The following is a 14,547-nucleotide window of genomic DNA, read 5'->3' as shown; positions in this document are numbered from 1 at the left end:
CCCGTCATCGTCTCACCTGTGGGACCACGTCCGCAGCTAATAATAACATTTCCCCGCCGCGTTGTTTCTGGCTTGGACGTGACAGATGATCCGGAACACTGGTGAACGGATGCCTCCCACAACAAGACAGCAAACACGGAATAGACCTCGTTCGATAAATTTATATTCAATAAGATTTACACTATTAGATATGCTTATCAAAGATCATAACCTTATATTTATAGTTTATCATTGCAAAAAAAAAGTGCATCTACTTAAGTATAACAAAAGACTAATAATACTTAAAAATCCATTTTATTTATAACAAAAGCAAAAAAACAGAAAAGTCAGCGTTTCCTAAAAACAAATAAATATATGCTATTCACAAAAATCCAAGTTTTCATTATATTTTCGGAATTTTTAAGAATTTACAAATGATATATACACATTCATATATTATTAATTAGTTTCACTTAATGACACTAATGACCTTATGTTAATAAGTACTCTTACATATATATTCTTCTACCTTTCAATTTTAGCATATAACATCTTTGCCAATACAAGTGAAAAACACAAATATAAGTAACTCGGGAGGGTTTGTATGTAATTTTGCTTACTCGGCTATATCACATCGACCCGCAGTGTAATAGGGCTTCCCATCCCACCCGTGGCCTCGAGATCCTCTTCGGCTGCGTTGTCCGTGGTCGCGAGGAGACCACCAAGCTCGAGGGAGATCATCGATCCAAGAAGCTCTCGTCAATGACGCTCGGTGGTTCCGGTGGATCTGGCGTCGTCGGTGAGCAATCTCTCCCCCTCCCCTCGTTCTCCATCCCGTTTCTTTTGACCTAGGTTGGGGGCTTCAGGTCGATCTATGCATAAATCTTTCGCTGCATGCTGATTGACAAGGGGTTTCGCTACCCCGAGCCCTAAAAGTTCGTTCTCGATTGTTATTATTTGGGAGGATTGAATTGATTCTGATTGATACCACGGAGGGATAAGAATTCGGTCGATATCCGTTAATAGGACATCATCTGTGATATGTATCGGGCTTTGGACAATCTTTGTTCTCTTAACAGCGATTCTGTCGGTAGTGTGACTTGATGCTACTGATTGGATAGCCTGTGATACTCTTGTCATGGACTTTCAAGAGGATCGCTAAGATCGCTATGCCATGAGAATTGATAAAGATGATACAAGCGTTATTATTAGGAGGGATCATCGTCTTTGATGTTCCATATATTGGTATCAGAATTCCTCTATGATTCCTATTGAAGATATCTCCTTGTCAACCTTAATGCAGTTAACTATATTTTTTTATGGCAACAAGTAAATTCCGATCACCTTTTCTCAAATGGAGAATTGGCTGCTCAGAGAAAGAGGCCTGAAGTGGTGACATCAAGATTTACTGAAGATCTCTTGTTAAGTTTGTTATCAGACCATAATTTGATAAGATCCAATTGAAATCTGCGATTAGAGGATGAAAGCATCAGAAATTCTTTCTTTGCACGTTGCAAAGCTGATATGAAGCGACCACATGAGACCCGTTAAGCTAGCTTTGCAACGGTCATGTTTAGGCTCATATATTTGTACACACTTGGGATCTCTTCTAAAAATTTCCCTTGAGCGTCTGTCCTTGTTTTTGTAGGTTCACATGGAACTAAGTTCATGAACTGATTTTAGAATTTGTATCCATCAGGAAAAGCACTTTATCTTGTTTTCTTTATCTTCAAGCTTTTATAACTTTTGAACTGATACCCTCTTGCTTTGCCACCTACCCATGTCTTTTTTAAAGTACCGTATACATATGTATATATATGTATGTATATATATATATATATATATATATGTATGTATATATATACATACATACGTATATGTTTAACACGGAATTCTGCATCTCTGAACTTTAGTGAGAGAGCGATGAATGAAACCAAACTTAAACAAGGGTCCTAAATCTAGGGTTAAATGATCACAGGTGTCCTCTTTGAAGAACCAGAAGCCAGAATTTCTACAAGATAATACAAGAAAGTTACATGTATTTTTATCATTTTATCTCAAACAATATAAAACCTGTATGTTGCACGAAGAAATGAGTTTGATATATGCATCCATTGTGACCTGCAAATGTGCAAACATGCATGACCATACATCTATACATGATGTAGTGTAAGTGATGGGCTTGTTCAATACATTTTTTCTAGCTTAAGGACACGATTAGTTGCATATATCATGGATATTTGAAGGAGCCAAGCCACAACAGTTTTGTTTATGCCTAGGCGCTTGCTTATGGATTCATGGCTATTGTGCATAATTAGAATGGAAGTCCCTGCTGCATCAGAAGTTATTTGTGAAGCCGAAAATATAGCAAGAGGACCTCTAGATGTTATCTTTTTAATGAGCACCTGATTGAAAATGGATGATGATCTCAAAGAAGATTGTATCGATCAAGATAATCTTTTAAATACAGTTTTCAGCGAGGAAATGCTGTAAGGCAAAGGATTGTTTCACTGAGAAATATCTCATGATTTCAGTCTGGTAGTAGGAGGTTGGTTTCGGAGTTGCAGCTTTTCTAGGTTGACATTGATCTCATAATTTGATCTAATTGTGGTGAGATTTCCCTGATCCGACAAAGATGTTGCTGGGATTGTGGCAGGTTTTCAAAGACATCTAAATCCAACCTGACTCTACCCTCTGCTTTAAGTTCATGTAGCTTGAGATCCCCAAGTCTAATATTACTTGGTATCTTAGATTCCTAGTATTCGCTTCTGTTTCCTTTCCTTCCACTTGCTTGATCTACCCCACCTCCCGTTCCTCTCTTTCTTATCACTCATCTCCTTCCAGCCCCAGCCCCTCGTTTTTCCTTCCCATCATTTGATATGTATATTCTCAGCCACTCCAAGAAAATAGCATCCTAATAACCTAACTTTTTTTTCAATTTTGTTTACATGATTAGTACTTGTTATTTATTCAGTTTATCTTATTCTCAGTCATTCTATTTCGGGAGGAACTGGTGTTTGTGTCATCATTTCCTTAGAATTCCTCAAAAATGCAACGGTATTAGAATACCTGCTTGGAGACTTATTGATGTTACCAATATTTACATTTCGGCATTTTGTTGTTACATGTTCTCTTCATTTAAAATAAATTCATTATTCAGTCTGATTAGTTATCCATCATAGGATACTATATCTTCATTGATGTTGCATGCAGTTCCTAGGAACTTCAGATTGCTTGAAGAGCTCGAACGAGGAGAGAAGGGCATAGGAGATGGGACTGTAAGCTATGGCATGGATGATGGAGATGACATTTACATGCGCTCATGGACCGGAACAATAATCGGTCCCCATAATGTGAGATACTCATTTTTTAACTTTCATACCTTGCCATATTCGAACTATTCGCATCTCTTGCACCGGTACTCCTTTACAGACAGTCCATGAGGGTCGCATCTATCAGCTGAAGTTGTTCTGTGACAAGGACTATCCAGATAAACCACCCAGCGTCCGATTCCACTCGCGCATCAACATGACCTGTGTCGATCCTGATTCAGGAGTGGTAAATCCTACAATTCAAAATGAATCGACAGTTCTAGATGTGTTTGGTGAAGTTATTTCTCTCGGAAACTGATCTTTGATTTCCATAAATCCAGGTAGATCCAAAAAAATTTTTAGTTCTGGGGAACTGGCAACGTGATTACACAATGGAGTATATTCTAACACATCTTAAGAAAGAAATGGCGGCATCATATAATCGTAAATTAGTTCAGCCTCCGGAGGGCACTTACTTCTAAGACAATGAATGGTTCTCACCATTGCATATTTGGATCGAAATCAACTGTCATGTATCGTTTAATCAATGAACATAAGTTTGTTTATTTCATGCTCAGTATTGTAGTTTGCCTGGTTATATATTTCCGTGTAGACTGTGCACTAATGCTAAAGTGCAACCTTATATGTATTGCCCAAGTCTCTTGTTTGCGTACCTGCCTGTGGTATTGTCATCCTTGTCTTGTTTTTACTCGGCCTCTTTGGCCATCATAATATATGTGATAACAATTAATCAAATGTCATAATAAAATAAGTATGAAAATTTAAAATATGATACGTATTGGATTGCTTGGGATAGAATTATTGAATGATATATTGATGATTAAAAAAATATTTATTTTGATTTTTAAGAAATTCATACGCCTCTGCATGTGCTGTTTAATCTGTCATTTTACGTATGAGATGTTGCTTGACGATGGTATTTGATCCTTTTTGCTCTTCATTTGCTTGGAGCTAATTAATTAATAGCTGGTAGTCCAAGAAAGAAGAAAGATAAGCTATATTCCACGACGTCCTATGATTGCCGAGCCGCTTCATTCATGATGGTGACGGCCGACTGAGGAGGATCATGAATCGATTTAGGGCATGATCGATCGATCGATTGCCATGAGAGGAGGATGGTGGTTGGGTGGATGACGCCCTCTCGCATGTGCATGAATCGATTAGAGGTAGCTGCTCCGCTTATTCCGGCTCCCGAACGTGGGAGATGGTGGTCGAGAAGGGTAACAGTGGGAAAGCAAGTTCATCCTCGTTTCATGCCATGTCTTCATACTGTTGTCCGTGGTGTTATGACTGTTAGAGATAAAGAGGAAAAGGAAGAGGAGACCACTCACATGGCTATATATGTTGTTGAGCACATGGAGCGATCAAGCGGTGCCAGCAAGAACCTGCAGCATATCTGGGGAATGCAATCACCTTGTTATCCTGTCTTCCATCATTTTTTTACCGAGCTGCTGCTATCTGTTACCTCGACCAACAACGATCGATGATGGCTGAGGCCAACCCTGCGTGCTGCATGCATGCAGGGTTGTAGCTCCTTGGAGCCAAGTTTTCCAGCTTCCATGAATCAGGGGGCTGCTCCAAAACCAAGTGCTGCCTGTCATTCTACCGAAGGAAAACTCATTCAAGACAGTAATCTCCATAACGAACGTTGGTCCAAGACATGAAGAAGGTAGATCGGCGTCAGGTGCACATGGGTGGGCGGGGTATCTGTTGTAGCATCGTCGCTTGCTCTGCTCCACTCCACGTTTTGCTATCAGCCGAAAGGATCTCTCCTCGTCCATGCACGTCAGGGCCGCGCAGGGTCTTGGCACATGCTGCTGTGCCTCCTTCGCGCCGCGCCGCGCCGTGCACACGTATTACCATCCTGCCACCTTCTTCTTCCTCTTCTCGCTCGGACAAAGCAGGGAATTAAGAAGAATACGCTGCAGTAAAGAGATCAATGTTTCCTAATTTAAGTAAACGTCAACGTGATGGTGTCCGAGATGAGAGGATATATAGATTGACGGCCTGCTTTACGTTGAATCTGTCAGTAAACGACTTCTACTCTCTCTCGCTCTCTCTCTCTCTCTCTTAAGATGTGTTCTTCTCATTGATAGCACACTCCTCTTTACCTTTCGTTTCCTTTGCACGCGGAGATAATAGTATAAACAGTAGGGGCATTCTGTAGCTCATCACTTATAAAACCCGCTCTCGCCACTTCGCTCTCCCCCTCCCTCCCCGATTCTCACCTCACCAGCCGAGAGATACAGAGAGATGGGAGGAATGGGGAAATGCAGCAAGATCCGCCACATAGTGTGGCTGCGGCAGATGCTGCGGCGGTGGAGGCTGAGGGCCGCGGCGGTGGAGGCGTTAAGGAGGGGGCGCGGAGGGGCGGGGGCGGCCTCGGACGTGCCAGCAGGGCACGTGGCGGTGTGCGTGGGGAGCAGCTCCCGGCGGTTCGTGGTGCGGGCGTCGCACCTCAACCATCCCGCGTTCCGGGAGCTGCTCCGCCAGGCCGAGGAGGAGTTCGGCTTCTCCTCCCGCCCCGGCCCCCTCTCCCTCCCCTGCGACGAGGCCCTCTTCGAGGACGTCCTCCGCCTCGTCTCTTCCTCATCCTCGAGGTTCACCCACAACACTCTCGAGCACCTCACGAAGCTCTCCCACGACATCCCTTCCTCCTCCTGTTGCTGCGATGTCGGCCGGTGGCTGCACGCTGCCGATTCGATGCCGCTTCTGCACGCCCACTGCATCGCCGACAAGCCCGTCTGATGAACTAAAACGCACGCACAGTGTGTTTGCAGCAGGAGGAGGAGCGACGAAGTGATCATGATCGAGAAGAGAGATGGCGAAGAAGCGGTTCAGCAGCCGAGTCATCCCTTTGTCGAATCGGATCACCGAGTTAGCGAGCATTCATTAACACGCCGAGTCGTCCGAGTCGTTCTTTCCGCACAAACTCAGAAGGGCTGAAGCATTCTTCATTCAGTCTGTCTTCCCTCTCTTTCTTTGTCTTGTAGATATTATTGTGATTAATCATTGTCATGCCACTCAAGTGGACTCTCATTATTATTATTATTATTATTATTATTATTATTATTATTATATATATATATATAATAAGAATTATATATGGGATTTATATTGAATAGGCGTATCATATTAATGGGTGGCGATGGCATGAATGGTGATGCATGTGAGGGACATGTCATGTGCATGTCGAGGACAATGTATCCAAACAAGCTTGATTTATTATACTTGATTTATTATCCAAACAAGCAACTGGTTTAAATTATGAAATCCAAAAATACTTATTATTAACCATGGTAAATTCATATTAGCATTTAACACTAGATTTTGATCTCCAGAAATTATTGGGTCTTTGCTATAAATATACACATCGAGAGAGAGAGAGAGAGAGAGAGAGAGAGAGAGAGAGACATAAATTAACAGAGAAGCAGCTTTTCCTGTTTCTCTTCGGCAAATTAGAACTCAACAGTGAAGGAGGGTGGGAAGAACACTCCCTGCACTATACACACTAATCCTTCCCAGCTAATCTAACATGGGAATTCACGTGAAGAAGATGATGGAGGAGAGGTGGTGTTGGACTTCAGGTGAGGACGGAGGTGAGGGAGCGGAAGGCCACCTCGTCGCAGGGGATGGTGAGGCCCATATGATGGTGGAAGCCGAACTCGTCCTCGGCCTGGCGGAGGAGGCTCTGGAACTCGGGGCGGGCCAGGTAGGAGATGGGCACGATGAAGCGGCTCCGGTTGTCGCCGACGTAGACGACGAAGTGGCCCCTGGGCACGTCCACGGGCAGCCCTTCCTCCTCCTCCTCCTTCTTGCCCTCCCTCCCTAAGCTCGAACACCGCTTCAGTATCTGCTTCAGCACCGCAGTCTGGCCCACCTTGTTCTGCTTCTTCACCGCCATGTTCTCTTCCTTGCTTTCTTGTCTGCGTGCGTTCGAGAGACGAGGAGTAGCAGCAGGAGAAGGAGAGGAAGTGTGGTTGAGCTGTGGGAATTGTAGAGTGGCGGTAAGGTGGGGATGCTATTTATGCCAGCAGCGAGACTCTGCGAGAAGACATGCGGGGCCGATGCGGCTCGTGGCTCTGCTGACCTCGCCATGGACAGCCATGGCCCGCCCTTCACCTTTAAAGCCAAAAAGGAAAGTGATACCCGAAAAATCCGACATCGAGATCCATGTCTAGTCAATCTTACATCTCAAGACGCATTGGATCATGTCTAGATTCTCCTGCCTAAGCAATCCTGTAAAGGTTGAGCACAGAACTTCCCACTAGTTGGCTTCTCTGCATCTGCGCATGCAGGTGATCATAGTTCACACGAAGAAACATGCTCGACAACTTACATTTCAGCTCGCAACTGTTCCTGACAGGACCCTACAAAGACTGCTGAGGCCACTGCTCCTCTCCATTTGAACGGTCCATTTGCAGCATAGGACACGATCTCTTGAGCTTCTCAAGACCAACAAGTCCTTCTGCCATGATGTTTGGTTTGGTATCATCATGGCTTCCGCATGCAGAAGAAACCATGTGGTGTCTTGTCCCACTGTCTGTTCTTGAATGCTATTTAGCGGCCAGACTCATCTGCTATGCTTTATGCAAGATGAGGAACACTTCCTGCTTTGCTCCACTTCCTCAAACTTTTTATCTGCTGCAGTAGTACTGAGCCAAGCATCAATGTCATCATATCACCACCCAAATAAACCTTATATTCGCAGAAGTGATAGTTTACGTGATCAATCAGTCACCCAAGGAATGCAGAATAGCCATGACCTGGAGATGTATCAGGTAATTGTGATGATGGTGACCACACATTTCTGCAATGCACATGAGTGCCATGTTACTATTGCTCCTAGTTTCGTAACCAGGTACTGAGGATGGTCCCACAAAGATCATAGCAATCCAACTTCTTATCTTTCCACAAAACGCCTTAGATTCTCGTGGACCCATCAAGATCATTGTTATTTACCAGGAAGGAAGTAAATGATGATTGAAAGTACAGGAGAGCATTTCCACATGGCTTGCCGCCTCCCCGTCATCCCTCTGGCAAGCATAAGTTGCTAAGCTGTTTTCATCTTCTGCAGTTTCATGCGTAAATGGCATTTACAGGTTTGCAGACATGCCGTCGATTCAGCTGCCTCCAATGGAATCAACCATCCATCTTCAGCCCTCGGTCTTCTCCCGGTGGCGCAGGATGTGAGGTTTGATCCAGACACATCCGACTCCGGATTCGTTGAACTTGACATCGAACAGCTGAGGAACACCACCAACAACACAACATGATGTCTGGCCACATATCTAGCAACAGCACATGAACCCATGTCCTCTCCTTCACGTACATCCTATAGTTCACATGCTTAGACTACGCAACAGGTAAGGAAGTGGGAGAAAGTCCTACAAGGATCACTCATCGGAAGCAGATCATGAGGCTTTCATTGATCACTCGCAGGTCATCGGGCTCCATGCAAGGAAGAAGCTCCTGACTGCTCGACATGTTCCGAGATGGATTTGAGAGGTACAGCAAGAACACATTTCATTAGTTATAGTCGATTCGAAAGGATATGAAGCATATGGAGAGGTAAGATAACCGACTAAAATAGTCATCGGGCTACATAATTCCGGCCTTCCCAAACCATCTTCGAATGCACTGATGGTGTTCTTGTTTGTATTATTCTCATTCATATTTAAGAAGCTGGGCTATGGTTGCTTCCAGTGAGGTTGTAGGCTTCTTTGGATCAGGCCAGGAGCCTGTATGCCAGAAGAGGAGGAGGAGGAGGAGGAGAAGGCTACATGTGTGCTATTATTCATTTAAATTTAGGTATTTTTGAATTAGTGGGATAAGTTCAATAAGGTTAATATTTTAGTATGATACATGAAATATTTTAGTATGCATATCATTATATTTATATTTTAGTACCTTCCAGTTACTGCATCATCAAGGTATACACAGGGATAACCATATCATCCTCTGCGTGCTGCAGCTTCTGAAAACCTTATCCTGACTCCCTGAGAGGCACAGTAACTTCACCCCCTCTTTGATTCACGCCTGCCTTGTTATCAGGTTAACTGTGTTGCCTCGAGAAGGAGATTCTTCTGCACGGTTCACGTGCACTGCAGTCCGTCATTACTCCTCCTTGCTCCAAGTCCCCAGCCTCCAAAAGCAGTGTCAATGAGAATGCTGCCGCTGCTGAGGGAGAGAGCTTTGGGAGCTGAGACTGGTCAGTGGTGTGCAACAACCCATGCAGCTAAAGGACAAGCCTGGAGGTCATGTACGCTGCTGAATCCTTTCTTTCCCACTTAACCTTCTTAATTTAGGGAAGCAGAAGTTAGTCGATTTAAGGAGATGAACAGAGTCGACAGAACAGAAGATGTACGTAGCTGGTTTGTCTACATCTGTACGAGCTATTCTTCCACTGGCACAAGGATGATGAGTCAAAGTAACGAGAACGAACACCATTTGAAGACAATTCAGCTGAGACAAGAAGAAATACTAATCGAGTGTTAATTTTAGTCGAATTAATACGGCGGAGGGTGTCCGCTGCCGTCCCATCCATGAGCATCGGCCGGCACCTGCACGTTGTTGAGTAAGTTTGGCGGCAGGCTGTGGAAGAGCAGATTGTTTGGGTCAGGCGGCAGCAGCTGCGGCGGCGGCGACTGGCCAATCAGATCCGGCGATCCAAGTGTGCCCTGCAATTGTAGACCCTCCTCTGCCGCGAGAGGGAGCTGCTCGTAGGCGGCGGTGCCGAATGAAGCCGCGATTATAATGACGGGACCCGATGCTATGAGTGGCCCGACCACGCTCCCTCCAACGACCTGGCCCTGGCCCCCCGCCAAGTAGATGGCTAGGCCCGTGGCAGCCGGCGGGGCGGGCGGTGGCAGGAAGGATCCGGAGAGGGAGAGGATCTCGAACCGGCCGTGGAGAGTGACGACGGCGCCGGGGGAGGCCGATTGGTGGAGAGTGACGTTGGTGACAGTGCCGCTGCCGCTGAGGACGCAGACTCCTCGCTGCCTGCGGCACGCGAAGGTGGCGACGCTCTCGCAGATGTCGTATCCGTCGGCGATCTCCATCACGTGGGACAGTAGCGCATTGGCGCTTTCTCGCGTGATGATGATCGGTGGCTTCGGTTTGTTCTTCGATCCTGGCGGGCGGCCACGTGGCTTGCGAATGATCTCCCGGCCCTCTGCACCACCGTTGCCGGGGGTTGCCAAAGGCGCCAGCTGCTTTCCGTCAGCGCTGTTCGAATTGTTGTTGCTGCTGCTGCTGTCATCGTTGTCACGTTTGTTGCCATGACGGAGGCTGCTCTGCTCTTCGTCCATCTTGGGCTGCTGCTGCTGCGGTTGGAAGGGTTGGAGTTGCGGCGGATGGTGGAGACGGTGGAAGTCACGACTGCGGAAGGGAGGGAGATGATAGCCATGCGTGGATGCTGTCATCGGATCCATTACCTGTGCAATAGCTCCCCTTCTGCACAAACCCAACACAACTTGGACGGGACGTAGGAATCGAAGCGGTGCAAAAGAAGAACGCAGCAGGCCACGAAGAAGGAAGGAAAAGTAAAAGATGCGATAGAAGAATGAAGGCGATACGAGAGAGAGACAGAGAGACGGAAAAAGAAGGAAAAGAAAGAAGCTAAGGCGGCCGTCTCTGTCAGTCGCCTCTTTTCTGTTCGCTCTCACCTTCTAGCACGCAATCGGAGCGCTGCTACGTGGAGAGCGGGAGCGAAAACAAGCGGCTAATCCCAACTCACCCATCTCTTCCATCTGTGCTCATTCTCTTCCTGGTAAATTGGGTATATGTAGCTGCAATTGTTGCTACCGGAAGGGTTTCAGGAGGAAGACGAGGGACGCCTATCTTGTGGGCTCGTGATTCGTTTAGGGATTGATTCAGCGTTTGGGTAGGTCAAAGGAAGGAAGAAGATGAATACATGATAGGGCTCCGGTAGCACAACAACGATCGATCGTTCCCCTTTATTCCCCTCTCCCAACAACCCTACGGCCCTCTCTCTCTCTCTCCCTCACAACCATCTGCTGCTGCCTCCTGTTCAACCTGTTCGCCCGAGTGAGAAGGCTCCGTCTCTCCCTCTCTTGTTCTTATCGAGCCGAAGTCCGACGACGTTTCATGGGAGGTTTAATCGAGCGCATGGTCAGCAACGTCGACGTCAGATGAGATCAGAGATGCTGTCGTTGCTAGCTGCAGGCCAATCATTCAATGGCGCACCCACCCCAAACCCTCGAACTGCGTTTACGTTCCTACCCTTTCCGTTGCACGCGTGCTTCGCCCCGTCGTACTCTCTGCTAATCACCCGCCATGGGGGCCTTTTCGTCATTGTCGAGACAACCAGGGGCAGGAGGACGCATGTGGCGCCCTTACCACGGTATGGCAATAAGCGGCAGAGGTGGTCGGGAGTTGTAGCTGTGGAGGAGCGGGGGCGAGGCCTGGAATCTTAGGAGGACCACCATTATTGGCGGTGGCGCCCACCACCCTTCCCCTGCCTCCCATCTCTTGGCGGCCATGACGTCTCAACCACAGCTCGGAAGCCGGAGACCGGCGTCGGTGCACGCGGAGCTTTGGTAGATGTGGTACCCGGAGCCTCCATCTCAGGTGGCAGATCCCGCACCCCGCTGCTGTTCTTTGCTCCCCCCGTCGGTCACGGTCGACGCGGTCGCCGAGGCCCGCTCGCGCCGCACGAATATTAAAGCCGGAAAAGATAGATGGAGGAAGCAGTGTCGTAAAGCTCCACGTGAGTCATGTGGCCAGACATGGAGGAAGCAGTGCGCAAAGCGGTGGACGTGTTGATGTTGACGGAGACGGAGACGGAGAAGGATTACGACTTACCGTGTCAATTGCGTCCGAGAGAGGATATACAGGAAAGGCAGTGAGGAGAATCAACCATCCATTTTGAATGGAATCCTTTAATGCAGTGAGGATGCTGCATCAACGTCCATTGTCCCATAAACTAATGAAGCATGCGTTCGTGCGTGCACCGAGCTGAACCCAGGTGGACCACCGGGAGGAAGCCGCCGACGCCATGTGAACGGCACCAACGACTGCCTCGAATCCGCTCTGCTTTTCGCACTCGACAAAGTCCACTTTGAGAGGCGGAGGCAGGCAGGCCGGCCATGAGAGCTGCACCTCAACCTCCATGAGAAGACCAGATCACGAAGCTCTTCTTCTGCAACCAGCTAGCGCTAGCTTAAACTATTGTATGCATCAGCGAGCATCGCGGGAGCTATTTTATTGCCAGCCACGGACAGAGAATCCATGTGAGTGATGGAGATGGCTTTGGACTCATCCTTCCACCTTCCCCTCCCTCGCCTGCTGCTGCTTGTGTCGCAGCTCCTGCATCGACCACTGGCTTGCACCGGATGGGACCGGAGAGTCTCCATTAAAATAGCCTTATTAGCTCCACGACAAGAAAAAGATTCATGTAGTCAATCATATGGCAACGGGAAGGAGAGTCTTCGAGGTCCAACCATGCAATCTATTTACTCAATTTGATGTCTTGGGCCATCTTCCAATTTACATCTGGAATCTTTCAAAAGTATGATCAATGGCATACAAATTTGCGTCCAAATCTATGTTTATTAATCTTTCTCCAAATTAACTCATAGATGGGCCGCCAAATTGTACCTTCTCTTAGAGAGAGAGAGAAGAATAAGAAGGCATTGACCTTAAATAGTCCGATCCAACTACATAAGACCTCCTAACTAGGATTACCTAAGTTATACGATACTCGAGCGATACTCGTTTAAACTGATCTATACAACGAAAAACAAAATGAAGTGAATATACGGATATCCATCGTTATTATATATGAAAAAGGATAACACAAAAAAGAATATTGAAAGTAAATATACATGTCCAATGTTTTATTATCATCGAATAAAAAATAAACAAACTAAAGACATTACATTTCCAATTTACCATTATTTTTTTCTTCACGTAATATCACACAATTAAAAATATTTTCTAAGTGAAAATATGAAATAAAAACATTGATAACAAAATTAAAAATCGAACACACAAGAAACCAAGAACTGAAGATTGCAGTGGATAAGTATTGAACACATCATCAACAGTGTTCCAGGATATTCTCCGATGTTCTTTTTCCCGACATTATCGTTGAAGCTCCTTGTGTGCTGAGAAGTAATCATGCTCAGCCAACTTTCCATCTGAACCAGTTCAATGATAAATCGTAACAACGTGGATGGATCAAAGTCTTATTCGTGGAGCCTAAATTTAAATTAATAGCTCATCATCTTTATATACAAGAAAAGATTCTAAACCACCAGAGGCGGGCACGGCTTTCGCCTCGGCGCCTGACGTGCCGCGAGGCCCGGCGGAGCAGCCGCTCTCGCTGAGCTGTTCTTCGTCCGGACTCGCCCCGCCTTTCTTTCTTCCTTTCTTTCTTCTTCGTTTCTCTTGGCTTTTGATGCTCACCACATTCTTTTCCTGCATCCACCGCACTTTAACTTTCTTATTTATTGTCTGGCACATGCATGCATGCATGCCTGCCGCTGGAGAACAAGCAGTCATCCTTTCGCCTTTAGCTTCCTTTTTCCTACTGTAGCAGTCACACTGCAGCATTCTTTTGCAGTCTTTTCATCAAAGCAAGACAGCAGTGCCGCTCCTCCCCCGCTCTCTCTCTCTCTCTCGTTTCCAGACGTGGGAGAGTGTAACTCACTGTGTACTCAGCAAGAGTTGGAAGGGGATCTTCTCGTGGTGGGGAGATGCCTTCCTGTCTTTATGCATGCGAGTGTTCTTTAGAGGTCACCGGTGAGAGGCGACACAATCCTCCAATCTATATATATCCAATGCCTTCGGGTCAACTCCTGACGAGAGGCGGAAGCTCTTTCGTATTGGTCACCTTTGATTCCCTCGTCCCATGCTCAGGCTGACGGAATCACCCAGGGGAAGTTTCTCGGGTGATGTGGCCTCAAGTACGCGTCCCACCATGATTTGGTCCCTCAGGATCCACATCGTTCCTGAAACCTTTCATGGCTGGTTCAGTCTGCTTCCAGGCATCTTCCAACACCACGTTGACCACCCCATGCAGCCGACCGCTGCCATCCGCGTCCTCCGCCTCTGTCTTCCTTAGCATGCATGCCATTCCATGTCCGCTCTTTCGTCTCTCACGCTTAGTCATGGATCTAATTGAGCTGCAGCAGAAGACACTGTTGAATCATATGCACATATCTAAAGAACTCTTCTCTTTATAATAATTCAAAAAAATAATTATAATCAA

At 46.4% G+C, this 14,547-nt stretch overlaps 4 protein-coding genes across 4 annotated transcripts; 2 read left to right on the top strand and 2 right to left on the bottom strand.

Annotated features, from left to right (window-relative positions):
- The first annotated feature begins 617 nt into the window (after positions 1–617).
- On the top strand, positions 618–3,963 carry LOC135629394 (ubiquitin-conjugating enzyme E2 variant 1C-like). The gene is made up of 4 exons (XM_065136695.1): positions 618–778; positions 3,193–3,332; positions 3,412–3,537; positions 3,632–3,963. The coding sequence occupies exons 1-4, from the start codon at positions 742–744 to the stop codon at positions 3,770–3,772; spliced, it is 444 nt and encodes a 147-aa protein (XP_064992767.1). The 5' UTR covers positions 618–741; the 3' UTR covers positions 3,773–3,963.
- A 1,521-nt stretch (positions 3,964–5,484) lies between these two features.
- LOC135628642 (protein SMALL AUXIN UP-REGULATED RNA 12-like) lies at positions 5,485–6,333 on the top strand. Its single transcript, XM_065135438.1, has one exon. It carries the CDS (start codon positions 5,565–5,567, stop codon positions 6,057–6,059), a length of 495 nt encoding a protein of 164 aa, XP_064991510.1. The 5' UTR covers positions 5,485–5,564; the 3' UTR covers positions 6,060–6,333.
- A 334-nt stretch (positions 6,334–6,667) lies between these two features.
- Positions 6,668–7,293, bottom strand: LOC103993214 (protein SMALL AUXIN UP-REGULATED RNA 51-like). Its single transcript, XM_009413192.3, has one exon. The coding sequence runs from the start codon at positions 7,213–7,215 to the stop codon at positions 6,895–6,897; it is 321 nt and encodes a 106-aa protein (XP_009411467.2). The 5' UTR covers positions 7,216–7,293; the 3' UTR covers positions 6,668–6,894.
- Positions 7,294–9,742: 2,449 nt separating this feature from the next.
- LOC103993222 (AT-hook motif nuclear-localized protein 22-like) lies at positions 9,743–12,340 on the bottom strand. Its single transcript, XM_009413204.3, has 2 exons — positions 10,979–12,340; positions 9,743–10,766 (listed from the first exon to the last, which is right to left on the bottom strand). Exon 2 carries the CDS (start codon positions 10,742–10,744, stop codon positions 9,821–9,823), a length of 924 nt encoding a protein of 307 aa, XP_009411479.2. The 5' UTR covers positions 10,745–10,766; positions 10,979–12,340; the 3' UTR covers positions 9,743–9,820.
- Positions 12,341–14,547: the final 2,207 nt, after the last annotated feature.

This window comes from Musa acuminata, chromosome BXJ3-1, assembly GCF_036884655.1.
Source record: "Musa acuminata AAA Group cultivar baxijiao chromosome BXJ3-1, Cavendish_Baxijiao_AAA, whole genome shotgun sequence".
In the NCBI taxonomy this organism is placed as follows: Eukaryota; Viridiplantae; Streptophyta; class Magnoliopsida; order Zingiberales; family Musaceae; genus Musa; species Musa acuminata.
This window is presented reverse-complemented; position numbering and strand designations above follow the sequence as displayed.